The sequence below is a fragment of the Sorghum bicolor genome, chromosome 2, assembly GCF_000003195.3.
Source record: "Sorghum bicolor cultivar BTx623 chromosome 2, Sorghum_bicolor_NCBIv3, whole genome shotgun sequence".
In the NCBI taxonomy this organism is placed as follows: Eukaryota; Viridiplantae; Streptophyta; class Magnoliopsida; order Poales; family Poaceae; genus Sorghum; species Sorghum bicolor.
Genome location: NC_012871.2, coordinates 76,023,748 through 76,036,385, shown reverse-complemented (window position 1 = coordinate 76,036,385; position 12,638 = coordinate 76,023,748). Strand labels below are relative to the sequence as shown.

Genomic DNA, 12,638 nt, shown 5'->3' with positions numbered 1-12,638 from the left:
ACTTTTGTTTGTTTATGGATTTGTAGTAATTATTGTTCAATTATGAACTAACTAGGTTCGAAAGATTCGTTTCGTAAATTTTGACTAAACTGTGTAATTAGTTTTTATTTTTATTTATATTTAATAATTCATATATACGTTTAAAATTTTAATGTGACGGATAATTTTGAAATTTTTTTAGCTTTTTAGGTGGAAGTAAACAAGGCTCTGGTGGCCTTGCTCAGGCTTTGTTCAGTTCACTCTAAAAGCAATAAAAATTTAAGATTCTTTATTACATCAAATTTTACGATATATGCATAAAACACTAAATACAGATAAAACACAAAAACTAATTGCACATTTTATCTATAAATCGCGAGACGATTCGTGTAAGCCTAATTACTCTATAATTTGACAATATTTTTCAAATAAAAAAAAAGTGCTATAGTATTAAAATCCGAAAATTTTTAAGATATAAACAAGGCCTCAGTTGCTGAAACGAAAAGTTTTTGGTCACCGTAGCACTTTTTTTTGTTTATGACAAATATTATTTAATTATAAATTAACTAGGCTTAAAAGATTTATCTAACAATTTACAGCCAAACTGTATAGTTAGTTTTTTTATTTTTGACTATATTCAATGTTTAATTTATGTGCCGTAAAATTTATATAACGAGGAATCTTAAAAAGTTTTTAGTTTTTATCAACTAAACAACGCCGGTGCTTAAACAGTCGTGCTCACTAGTCTGTCACGTTCTTTTTGGTGTTTACAGTACCTGAACAGTCGTTTTCACCGGTTTGTCTCGTGCGCAGTAGCAAAAAAACACGACCTCGACCACTGTTGAACTTTCTGAGAGGTATAATAAAAGGTAATAATAGGCAGCAGTGTGGTCACTGCTACTTGTACGTCCTATGACCGTGCTAGTCTGGTCACTGATGGGGGGCTAGTTCCTCCGGCTCACCACTGATTAGGCATTGTTTAGTTACTAAAAATTTTCAAGATTCCCCGTCACATCGAATCTTTATACACATGCATGAAGCATTAAATATAGATGAAAATAAAAACTAATTTTACAGTTTGTCTGTAATTTGCGAGACGAATCTTTTGAGCCTAGTTACTCCATAATTGGATAATAATTGTCACAAACAAACGAAAGTGCTACAGTTGCCAAAACCAAAAATTTTCGCGAACTGAACCAGGCCTTAGTCCATTTTTGGCCTTGTTTAGTTCACCCCAAAAACTAAAAAGTTTTTCAGATTTCTCGTCATATCGAATTTTGCGGCACATGCATAAAATATTAAATAAAAATAAAAAACTAATTATACAGTTTACATGTAAATCACGAGGCAAATTTTTTGATCTTAGTTAGTTCATAATTGGACAATATTTACCATAAACAAACGAAAGTGCTATAGTAGCGAAATCCAAAAACTTTTTGCATCTAAACAAGGCCAATTCTAAATCTTTCGTTCCTTTGTCGACTACTACCAATTTGTACGAAAATATATAGACTGTCACAACTCAAGTTCGATAATTTGGTTCGTTGTGAAAGCTATTTTCATATACAATAATGTATCTGGTTCTTTTTTCGTTGTGAAAGTTTTTTTTCAAAATAAATCTATTTATATAATTTTCATATTTATAAACTCAATATGTCTAAAGTTATTGATGATTATATTCTTAATGTTTAATCTAAATCTTACCAAAACGAATTCTAAATCTTGTATGGACCATTTGAATATCTCTCATGTAAAATGGTTAGCGTAGTAGTACTCCGAGATCACGACGGCGTTCTACTCATAGCCTGTCGAGTCCCCTTTTGATGTGCGTCGGCACATGAAGTAGAAATTCAAGCATGTGTTGAAGTATTCAAGCATGGTGCGAAGGTTCAATTATAACTGGATCAGATCGAGTCGGGATTGTTGTGGCACTGCTAGATAGTCATCACATGGTCACGTCAGAACTTCAATTTGTGAAGTGGTCCATGAGTTGGCTCATTTAGCTATACGGAACACACTCACACTGTGGTGTGGCTAAGGCAAGCGCGTCTTTCATATATTTGCTCTCTTGAATGATGGATGTAATTCCTCTGTCTAGTTAACAAAGTTATCTTTACCTCAGGCCCTGTTTAGTTTCCCACCCAAAAATTTTTCATCCATCCCATCGAATCTTTGGACACATGCATAGAACACTAAATGTAGATAAAAAAATAAACTAATTACGCAGTTAAGTTGAGAATCGCGAGACGAATCTTTTAAGCCTAGTTACTCCATAATTAGCCTTAAGTGCTACAGTAACCCACATGTGCTAATGACAGATTAATTATACTTAATAGATTTGTCTTGCAGTTTCCTGACGAGCTATGTAATTTGTTTTTTTATTAGTTTCTAAAAACCCCTCCCGACATCCTTCCGACACATCCGATGTGACATCCAAAAAATTTTCATTTCCAATCTAAACAGGCCCTCACACATAAACTACTATCTATTAGAAACCATCTTAGTGCAGGTTTCATGGCCAGTTTCCAAAACATCCATATATTAGAAACAGTGTAAACAAATTTCATTCCTATGAAACTTTCTCTACGCTACGATAGGTCGATAGCAGTGCACTTAATTAGAATAACTTTAGTTAAGGGCACCTAGCTAGGTCTTGGTGGCATACAAATACGGCTAGTATATTAAGATTTGCTACATTGCCCGCAAACATGCATGTCTAATACTCCCTCCGTATTATAAAAGGAGGACGTCTTTCGATTGAAGGCAGTTGCGTGAAAGGAGGACGTTCGTCCGTTTCAACATCAGTTTGGACGCTGATGCCCCTCGTGCTTCGGCGCCCCAGCCGTGCCAGCCCATTCGCGTGCTCTCGTCATTAATCACACTGTCCTCGAGAGAAGAGATCACTCGCACGCCTACTTCATTTCCGTCACACTCACAATCGTGAGGACACTGCGGACCGCTCGTGTCATCGCCATAGAAACCGACGTGCGGTTGCTGGTCGTCGCGGCGGACATCAAGCCGGAGTCGGAGGAGGTCGCCGTGGATGTCGTCGTCGCGCTGTTGTCCGTGGACTCCGACCCGCTACTCTCCGTCACGCAGGATTCAGAGGACATCCGGCTGGAGCTGGAGGAGGTCGCCCCCGCGGTCATCTGGCTGGAGACAGAGAGGTCACCGCGGAGAACATCGTCGGTCCGCTGCTCAGCATGTACGTAGATTAAACCCGTCCTAATGGCCCGTTTCAATGCACAGTTTCCAAAATAAATCTGCTGATAGAGCATCAATAAAATGAGCAATGAAACAACCTCCACAATGCATGAGTTTCACCTTGATGTTTCCTAGGCTGGGCAAAGCATTTAATTACTACAAAATGATTGGATCACATGCAAGATGGTGAAACGATTTAGTCCTTAGTGGGGATTTCATTCTGTTTCACCGTGTGGGAAACAACGCCAGCAGAGTTTCACCATGGTGAAACTACTTCCTTCTCTCTCCTCTTCGTTTCATGCAAAAAATGCAGTTTTGCTGACATGGCGCTCTAATAAATGTGCATGACATCCTGATGAAACCCCCACTGAGATTGTCCTTATAGGAGAGTTTGTTGTTTTTATGGTACGTGATGAACCAACATTTGCTGGCTCCTCAATTCTAGGGGCCCATTCTGCCCAGCCAGGCCTTGTTTAGTTCATCCTGAAAATCAAAATTTTTTAAAGATTTTTCGTCACATCGAATCTTGTGTCACATGCATGAAACATTAAATATAGACAAAAATAAAAACTAATTACACAGTTTAGCTGTAAATCACGAGACGAATCTTTTAATCCTAGTTAGTCCATGATTTGATAATATTTGTCACAAACAAACGAAAGTGCTATAGTATCGAAAACTTTTCATTTTTTCGAAACTAAACATGACCCTAGTGGACTGCGGACGGCCCTGCTATTGCATGAACACACGAGGCAGGCGCGATGGACGCACATGCACATGCACGGAGACTGTGGGCTTGTTTAGATGCAAATTTTTTTTGGATTTTGACACTATAGCACTTTCGTTTTTATTTGATAAACATTGTCCAATTATGGAGTAACTAGGCTTAAAAGATTCGTCTCGCGATTTACAGACAAACTGCGTAATTAGTTTTTATTTTTATCTATATTTAATACTCCATGCATGTGCCGCAAGATTCGATGCGATGAAGATTCTTGTAAAGTTTTGGGTTTTTGAGTATATCTAAACAAGGCCTGTAACGCACTGTGCACGGACACGGACGTGTACATGATATGCACCGGTCATTGTCATCGGGCGAGCAGGCGCCGTCATGTCTGTCGCCGCCGAGGGGCGCCGTCCGTACCGGCAGCGCACGAGCGGCGTCGCAGGGACGCGGCAGGCGAGGCGCCCTGTGCGCGTACGGAGACTCCGGGGGACTCCGGCCATGGCCGCGTCACATCCTGCCCCAGGCGGCCACTTTTCATCGTGCTCTGCTCTGTGGAAACTGCCTGTTGGTCGCGCCTGTGCTGTGCAGCTCGTGAACGGCGGTTACGCCACGTGAAAATTTTATTACTTCCGTTTTTTTTTTTGAATTGTCCGCATTTTTTTTTGTGTTGCAGAAACGCATTTTTATCTCTCTCTTGTCGCACCGGTTCTGTTTGAGATGAGATCAGAGGATGTTAATGTGTTCACGGATGGTTTGCCTCGTTAGAGCCCACTGTTAAGCCCACTCCACTAACCAAATCTTTTAAAGGCCCAGCCCAATGAACCAACCAATCAGGCCGAGCCCATCAGAAAATTCAGAACCCGGCAGCCCGCCACGCCGTCCACCCAAAACGACCCAAGCCTCCGCGCCCCGCTCTCCGGCCGCTCTGTCTCTCTCTGTCTGTCGTCTCTCCTGCCCCGCCGACGCGACGCGATGGCGCCGTCCGCCTCCGCCGCACCGACACTCGCCGCCTTCGCGTCGCTCCTGACCGCGCGGCGCTTCGCGGCCGCCAAGTCCGCGCTCCCGTCCCTGCTCACGCCGCGCCTCCTGGCGGTGCCGTTCCTGGACCTCGCCGCCAAGTCCCTCCCGCGCGGCGCGCCGCCGCACGCCGTGGCGGCGTTCCACGACATGCTCTTCCGCGCGTACGCGGACGCGGGCGCGGGAGACCGCGCTGCTGAGGCGCTCGACGCCGCCGTGGCCCGCCTCGGCCGCCTCGACCCGCGATCCCTCACGTCCTCGCTCCTCTCGCTCCGCCGCGCCGGCCAGCTCGCGGACGCCGCGGCTATCCTGACGCGTGCTCTCGGCTCGTGCCCGGGCTCCGTATCGCCGCTCGCCGCGTCCGTCGTCGTCGACGGGTTCTGTAAGTCGGGGCGCGTGGATGACGCCCGCGCGCTGCTCGACGAAATGCCTCGCCACGGCGTGAGGCTGAATGCGCTGTGCTACAACTCGCTGCTTGACTGCTACGTGCGCCGAAAGGATGACGCGCGTGTCCAGGAGCTGCTGGAGATCATGGAAAATGGAGGCATTGAGGCGACGGTTGGGACGTATACGATCCTGGTGGATAGTTTGTCCACGGCCGGGGATATCAGCAAGGTTGAAGCTGTGGTTGATGAGATGAAGGCAAAGAATGTTGCGGGGGATGTGTACTTGTACACAGCTGTCATCAATGCGTACTGCCGAGCAGGGAATGTGCGGAGGGCCTCTGAGGTTTTTGATGAATGTGTTGGCAATGGCATTGAGCCGAACGAGCGTACATATGGCGTATTGATCAACGGGTTCTGCAAGATTGGGCAGATGGAGGCTGCAGAGATGTTGCTGGCAGACATGCAAGGGCGAGGTGTAGGGCATAACCAGATTATTTTCAATACGATGATTGATGGCTATTGTCGTCAAGGGATGGTGGACAATGCTCTTAAAGTAAAGGCGGCCATGGAGAAAATGGGCATCGAACTGGATGTCTACACATACAACACACTAGCCTGTGGACTGTGCAGGGTGAATAGAATGGCTGAGGCCAAGACTCTATTGCATATCATGATCGAGAAGGGTGTCCCGCCAAATTATGTCACCTACACCACATTGATCAGCATACATTGCAAGGAAGGTGACATGGTGGAGGCTAGAAGGCTGTTCCGAGAAATGGCAGGGAAAGGGGCAATGCCCAGTGTTGTGACCTACAATGTTATGATGGATGGGTACATCAAGAAGGGGAGCATCCGCGAGGCTGAGAGGTTCAGAAAGGAGATGGAGAAGAAAGGGCTTGTTCCAGATGTATATACTTATGCATCGCTAGTTCATGGGCACTGTGTCAACGGGAAGGTGGACGTGGCACTGAAGCTGTTTGAAGAGATGAAGCATAGGGGAACCGAACCTAATGTCGTGGCATATACAGCTCTGATATCAGGTCTGGCAAAGGAAGGGAGATCAGAGGAAGCGTTCCAGTTGTATGATGATATGTTGAAAGCTGGATTGACTCCAGATGACTCCCTATATTCGGCTCTTGTAGGAAGTCTTCACACAGATAACCGGAAAGATATTCACCACAAACAAATTAAGGTTTCCTAGGCAGCTTTGTTTTTAAGGGAAAGCAACCTAAGCTTATGAAATAAGTTGCCCTGAAGCAACTGAAGAGGTCGATAGTCCAGCATTATTTGCATAATGTTAGTCAATTTACAAGGTGGGATGGAGTACTAGACTGTTGCAAATGACATAAGGTGATCTCTCAGCCGTGATGAAGCAGAAATACTACATGGTGAAGCAGCAAAATAGCAGAAATGTTTACATGTTGACGTGCAATACTACATGGTCATCCTCCAGATTTCAGATCCTCATCGGGTAATATATATATATATTTTATTTCAAGCATGTGTAGAACACGAGAACCTGAGCCAGTTGTGCAGACTTTATTTAAAATTAGAATTTGTAATAGTAGTAATGGAATTGTTACAAAACAAACAGTTCTTGTACATGTAATGTATCATTTGACAAGATTGGTCTGAAATGTTACACTTCAATTTGCTGTCACTGTTATAGAGAATAGAGATATTTGCACTTGGAAACTTGCTGGTATGGATTCAAAAATAATATTTACTTCATGTGATTCAGTGTATCTGCCAGCCCTTTTTGATTCATTGAAAGGAGCTGACTATCCAGCAGAACAGCCTTCACCTCTGCAAGGAAGCACTGATTCACGCTTGTGTTGCTGTTTGATCTTCCATACTAGCATCAGTAGTAACCTTCAGTACTTGGTCTTGGGTCTGCCAGGCTTGTTCTGTATCGTCATTGCTCTACAAAACAAGGAAATTATTGTAGTTTGTTGTGCAACAGCGTGGCTCAGTAGAGCATTATCACAGAGATTTTTCTCATATAAAACTAACCACCTCTAAACTTGTAATTTGTGCAGGTAGATTGCCCTTCTCTTCCTGGATTGCAGACCTCATCGCCTTCATTTCCTATAAGCAAAACAACAGGATGGTGTGCTGCTCCTAGAGACAATACCATAAAAAAGTCATCAGAAAGAGGGCATACCGATTTCAGCTGTTCCACTTCAGAGTCGAGTCCTTTCTTCAGACCCTGGAGTTCCTGTATAACACAATCCAATTACTGGCGCCGGATATGTCACCGTTTCCGTCTGGTATGATATTCAGTGCTACAAGTAGCATTATTATGAATTCTGAAATTTCCAAGGTGAGGAAGAAAGGACAGGGCAGAACTCACATTCTGGCATGTCTTGACCTGCGTCTCTATGTTGGAACGCCAGTTCTGCACCTCCTGAAACAGAGGTGCATCTCATCAGCGTCTGATCATCGAAGCAACCAAATTCCCAAATCCAAGGTTCTCTACTTTCTGAACTCGTTTGTTTTGTCACCACAGCTAATTAATTGCAGGAGCCCTAATCTGCATTTGGTTGGACAGTCCATATATACGCACCTGTTTCAGCTTCTGGATCCTCTCCAGCAACTCCGCCTGCGACGAGGTCAGCTCCTGCAACACAACAGAAGCACAAGGATCAACCCAACTCGCCCAAAACTCTGCTCCTGTTGCTGCGAAGAACCCAGTGGCACTGCGCCCTCTGAATCACCTTGACTCGCCCGTCCAGCTGCTCGAACCCCGACAGTCTCTGCAAGTGAAGAACCAGAACGCGATGAGCACAAGCCAACTGGGCGGGGCCTAGACTTGCCAAGAACCGATCAGAATTCAGAATTGTAGATTCCATCACCCAAGAAGCAATTGACCGTGCGTACCGGACGGCTTGGCGCGGCAGTGGGTGCCACCGGCGGCGGAGGAGACGGTGGCGCCAGGTCGGTCGTCTCGGCGGCCATCCGGTTGGTTGATCTTGATTGGCGATGTCTGCAGAGTGGGCCCCGCCACCGGATCGAACCTGGAGGCAGGGCTAGTAGTATTTGTTTGTCTGCAATGGAAAGCAAGGCTGTCGGGTTGGTAGGTGGGTCAGGTGGCTTGTTGTTTTCTTGCTCTCCCGCCGGTGGCAGTGGCAGGCAGCTGCTGTTCTCCGCCTCCAATGGCGCGGTGCCTTTGCGTGAGAACGTCTCGATCGTCGCACGGCTACCTATCTCCGGTGAGTACATGCGTGTGCTATGATCAACCTCTGGGAATTAAATTGCATGATGATGATCACGGACGCATGAACCAATCGGATTGTCGTCTGAAAATGGATCTCACAGTGCTGCTGCCTTAGCTGACAGTGTTCACAGATCCTAGATGGTGCCGTCTATTCTCTAGCTAGGTGAGTTTGAGGCATTTTTAGCGAGGTACCAAGGATTTGCCTCCAAGTCGGGTTTATAATAATTTATATTTGCCCTTCTTAAGTGATATGATAGTGCTCCTACCGTTGATTTTTTTTTAAAAAAAGAACAAGATTTTTTTGCCATGTCATTTTTTAAAAAATAAAAATCTGGGAAAAGGATGGGCGCGTCACGTGAAAACATTACACACGACGTGCATACGTGTTACAGTGACAAGTGGGAGCTGAATTGGTTCTTTCCTAACGGAATTATGTGTCTATCTCTGTCAATCTTCCGAATCCTCTGCCTTAGCTAGCCTAAGGTTTGTAGGCTATGTAGCCTTTTTCTGTAGGCTTATACGTCGGCAAGCTGGCTTGACGGAAACCTACTAATCATATCAACAGTGATAGCCAATAAAGTCACTTTTTTTCATTTTTTCCAAAAAAAGATGGTGTTAGGAATCTCGATGAAAAAAAAATCCTTGGCATATAATAATGAAAACAAAAAAGAGGTCAGGATAGACGGCTCAATCCACGTCGTAGATCACATCAGACTTAAAACACCGCCCAGATGTTAATGCAAATGCCACAATTATTAGTTGTACGGCATGCAAGCAATTGTTTCTGATGCGCTGTTGCCAGTTTGGCTTGTTTTTCTTTTTCCCTATATCTGGATTCTGGAGGTGCATATATTGCAAGTCAACCAAAGTACTTTCTCCATTTGGGTGAACTAAACAAGGCCTGATTTCACACAAACAAAATCCAAAAGGCAATATACAGTACCAAACACAACATCAGTACAATATTTAGCGCGCAGTTTAGTTTCTCTCTCTCTCTCTCTCTCTCACACACACACACACACACACACACCCACAAACTCGTCCTCTAATTAGACGTATTTATCTCTCACTTTCACACACACAAAAACTCATCTTAGACGTGCAACTAATTTAAGCCAAGCCAAACGAAAGCAATATATATGTACCTGCGTACACACACACGCACTCTGCACACATACATATGTATATGCATATGTTTGTTCGTATATATTCAGTATATATAGCTAGACTTGCTATATAACTGCTGCAGGCATATCGATCAGCAGCTGTACACTGCTGGCACACGCAACGCATGCATGCCGAATTGGCGAGATAAGAAGATCGATCGTGGACGATGGATGGGTGCAGCTAGCTGCTAGCTGGTAGAGCTTATTAGGCGTCGACGACCTTGAAGTGGTCGCGGTTCTTGACGACGACGTCGTACATGTGGGTGGAGCGGAGGTTGGCGAAGTCGCGCGGGATGGTGATGAGGTCGGCGCCGCCGTCGCGCTTGTGGAGCTGCACGATGCTTCGGTTCTCGTAGTAGCGCTCCCACCCCAGCGTCCCCAGCCGCCGCTCCAGCGCCTCCACCGACCGCACCACCTCGTTCGTCGGCACGTACACCAGCGCCTTCCGGCTCGCCGCCGCCGGCTGCTCCAGCTGCATCACGCCGTTCTTGAACACCCAAACGCCGGCGCCCGACCCAGACATCGATCGATGATCCTATATATCGGCGGTCTGTTCCTGCCTTGTTGCCTGCCTCTCTACTGCTACTGCACGGTGATGCCGCTAGCTACCTGCTGGCACTGCTGCTGTTCCGTCTGACGACTGTGCCTATAAATAGGCGGCCGGATTGCACCACCAGTCTACTAGTAGTAGGGCCCGGGCAGCCGGCCGGCCGGCGCAGAGCATGAACTTGCTTGCTGTGTCTCTCTCTGCTGGTGCAGATGCGATCGAGATAGGGGTGGCCGTCCGTCTGGGATCGCTTCATGCAAGCATGCCAGCCAGCCACTATGTGCCCATATTGGTATTGCCGACGCCGCCGCTATTACAGGAGACTGGAGAGGACACACCCATGCATCATATCCATCTTCCGCAACTTTTCTCAAAAGAAGATGCTTATGCTTCCTTCGTTCTTCTGCACCACCCATGCATGCAAGTGACTCGATTCGATCCCATTTTACTGCTTGCTTCATCGCGGATCCATCCCTCCTTGTTCAGTATTACGTATGCACATACGTTTTGTTCCTACTACATGCAAGCTCCGCATATATATGTCATATCATCGGCACCCATATATAATTACAAGTCATTCTAACTATCTAGATATATAATAGTAAAAGTTACTTCCTCTATCTAAAAAACTTAACATTTTAGTTTTATTGTAAGTCAAATTATCTAAAGTTGGCCCAAATTAATTTATACTCAAGAATACCAATTTTTATATTACTGAATGCGTATCGCTCATTGTTATCATGTTATATATTTTCATAGTAAACTCATTTGATATCATAAATACTAGCAAATTTCTCTATATATTTGGTCAAAAGTATACTTGAACAATAAGAATACAAGGACAAGTAAAGGAGACACCTATTTCGTTTACCAAAGTTCGAGTTCACCTTAATAAATCCTACACCTCTGTTGAGGAACTCCCAAGGGATCTATATATCTTTCAACCATTTTCCTCGCTTCACATCGCTTAGCTTTCATAAACCTCCCGCTGCTCACCACAAGCACGAGAGCTTAGCAGGTAACTCTTTTCCATCTAAGAAGCTTTACCTCCAACAATAACAAACACTTCACTAAATGCTTGACAAAATCCCCTCGTGTTTAAGGATGGGATTGCTCTATGTTACTCTCAAGCCAACTCTCTAGATCTCAAGAATCAAACAGTCTTGTAAAGAGGGAGTAGGGAGAGCTCTAAATACATATAGGAGAGTGTTCCTAATGGATGCAAAAGGCTCTAAGGAGAGAGGGGTTGAGGGGACGATATAAATACAAAACCCCACAAAACTAGCTGTTTGGGCATTTTTATGCATCGGATAGAAATTTTGGTTAGGATTAGACAACGTGGAAAGTTAGTATTGAAGCAATAGGTATCGACTGGTTTCTATTTGGAAAAAAATAAATGCAAACAGAAGCCCCTTGATTAGAAATTCCATGGGAATTTCCGACCTTGAACGAAATTCTGATTTGACCTAGAATTTCTAGAACATTCATAAGTTTTAACTCTGAATTTCGATTTCGATGATCTTGGACTCTAAAAAAACCTTATTTATAGGATTATCCATCTCATCTAAAACACAAGCTAGAAAACTATCATGTATAGGTGTTGCGACAAGTGTTTCTCTCGAGTTAGCACTTGGACTTGGTTAACTAGTTTTAGCAGCAAAACTTATCAACACACTAAATGCTGCATCTTTTTCAACAATATGACATATTTATACTCAATAAAAAAGAGATATGTCTATTTTAACTACTTGAGTCTTTAATATATTAATATACTATTTCTCAATCTCTCCTCATAGGGCAAGTCAATTGTGTCCTCGGAATAAGGTGCTGTTTAGAGCAATTGGTTATTCTTGTTGTGGAGGCTATTTTAGAATTTGTATGACAGAAAAATAGACTCCAACTGATGTGCTATTTAGTTTTGTAAAATAGAAAGTTGCTTATCCCTTGATTTTCAGTGGCCACATGTAGACATATAGCCAACTGCTGACACTAGCTATCTGATAGCAAGGCTGTTGTGGATATTTTCTTTTTTTAAAAAAGTTATCATTTTATAAAATAGCTAAACAATAAAATTTGTCTACTAATTTTAGCCAAGTTTTTGGATTTGCTCTTAGTAGAGCGGTTAGATAATTGCTTCCATGAGAAATTTTGCATAAATGGAGGAAAAGAGCTATCAAATAACCTATTCGACCCAGCTTCTACGTTTTAGTAGAAATGAATTTAGTGGCATTACCGTTACTGTCAAGCTGCGCGCGATAAGTGTACAGTTTTTTGTGGCCATTTTTTGTTTGTTTGGGGTGGGGGGATATCACAAACGTTTATCTACGTCGCATCTATGTGACAGCAACATGTGTTGTACAAAGGGATTCGGCACATAGTATGCCTTTCCAATTTC

General features: G+C 44.1%; 3 protein-coding genes and 1 long non-coding RNA gene across 5 annotated transcripts; 2 read left to right on the top strand and 2 right to left on the bottom strand.

Moving 5' to 3' along the window:
* On the top strand, positions 4,843–6,964 carry LOC8078529 (pentatricopeptide repeat-containing protein At2g32630). Its single transcript, XM_002463322.2, has one exon. The coding sequence runs from the start codon at positions 4,883–4,885 to the stop codon at positions 6,512–6,514; it is 1,632 nt and encodes a 543-aa protein (XP_002463367.1). The 5' UTR covers positions 4,843–4,882; the 3' UTR covers positions 6,515–6,964.
* LOC8078528 lies at positions 6,834–9,066 on the bottom strand. Of its 2 annotated transcripts, none has more exons than XM_021454443.1 (7): positions 8,194–9,066; positions 8,031–8,069; positions 7,880–7,933; positions 7,667–7,720; positions 7,478–7,531; positions 7,327–7,401; positions 6,834–7,236 (listed from the first exon to the last, which is right to left on the bottom strand). In XM_021454443.1, exons 1-7 carry the CDS (start codon positions 8,533–8,535, stop codon positions 7,138–7,140), a joined length of 717 nt encoding a protein of 238 aa, XP_021310118.1. In that variant the 5' UTR covers positions 8,536–9,066; the 3' UTR covers positions 6,834–7,137. The 2 variants fall into 2 exon arrangements, with proteins under 2 accessions (XP_021310118.1, XP_002461184.2); XM_002461139.2 differs by having other exon boundaries at positions 7,330–7,401; positions 8,194–8,967.
* Positions 7,568–8,775, top strand: LOC110432999. The gene is made up of 2 exons (XR_002450355.1): positions 7,568–7,783; positions 7,865–8,775. It is a non-coding gene; the product is annotated as an uncharacterized LOC110432999 (long non-coding RNA).
* Positions 9,417–10,532, bottom strand: LOC8078527 (flowering-promoting factor 1-like protein 5). The gene has a single exon (XM_021454444.1). It carries the CDS (start codon positions 10,217–10,219, stop codon positions 9,902–9,904), a length of 318 nt encoding a protein of 105 aa, XP_021310119.1. The 5' UTR covers positions 10,220–10,532; the 3' UTR covers positions 9,417–9,901.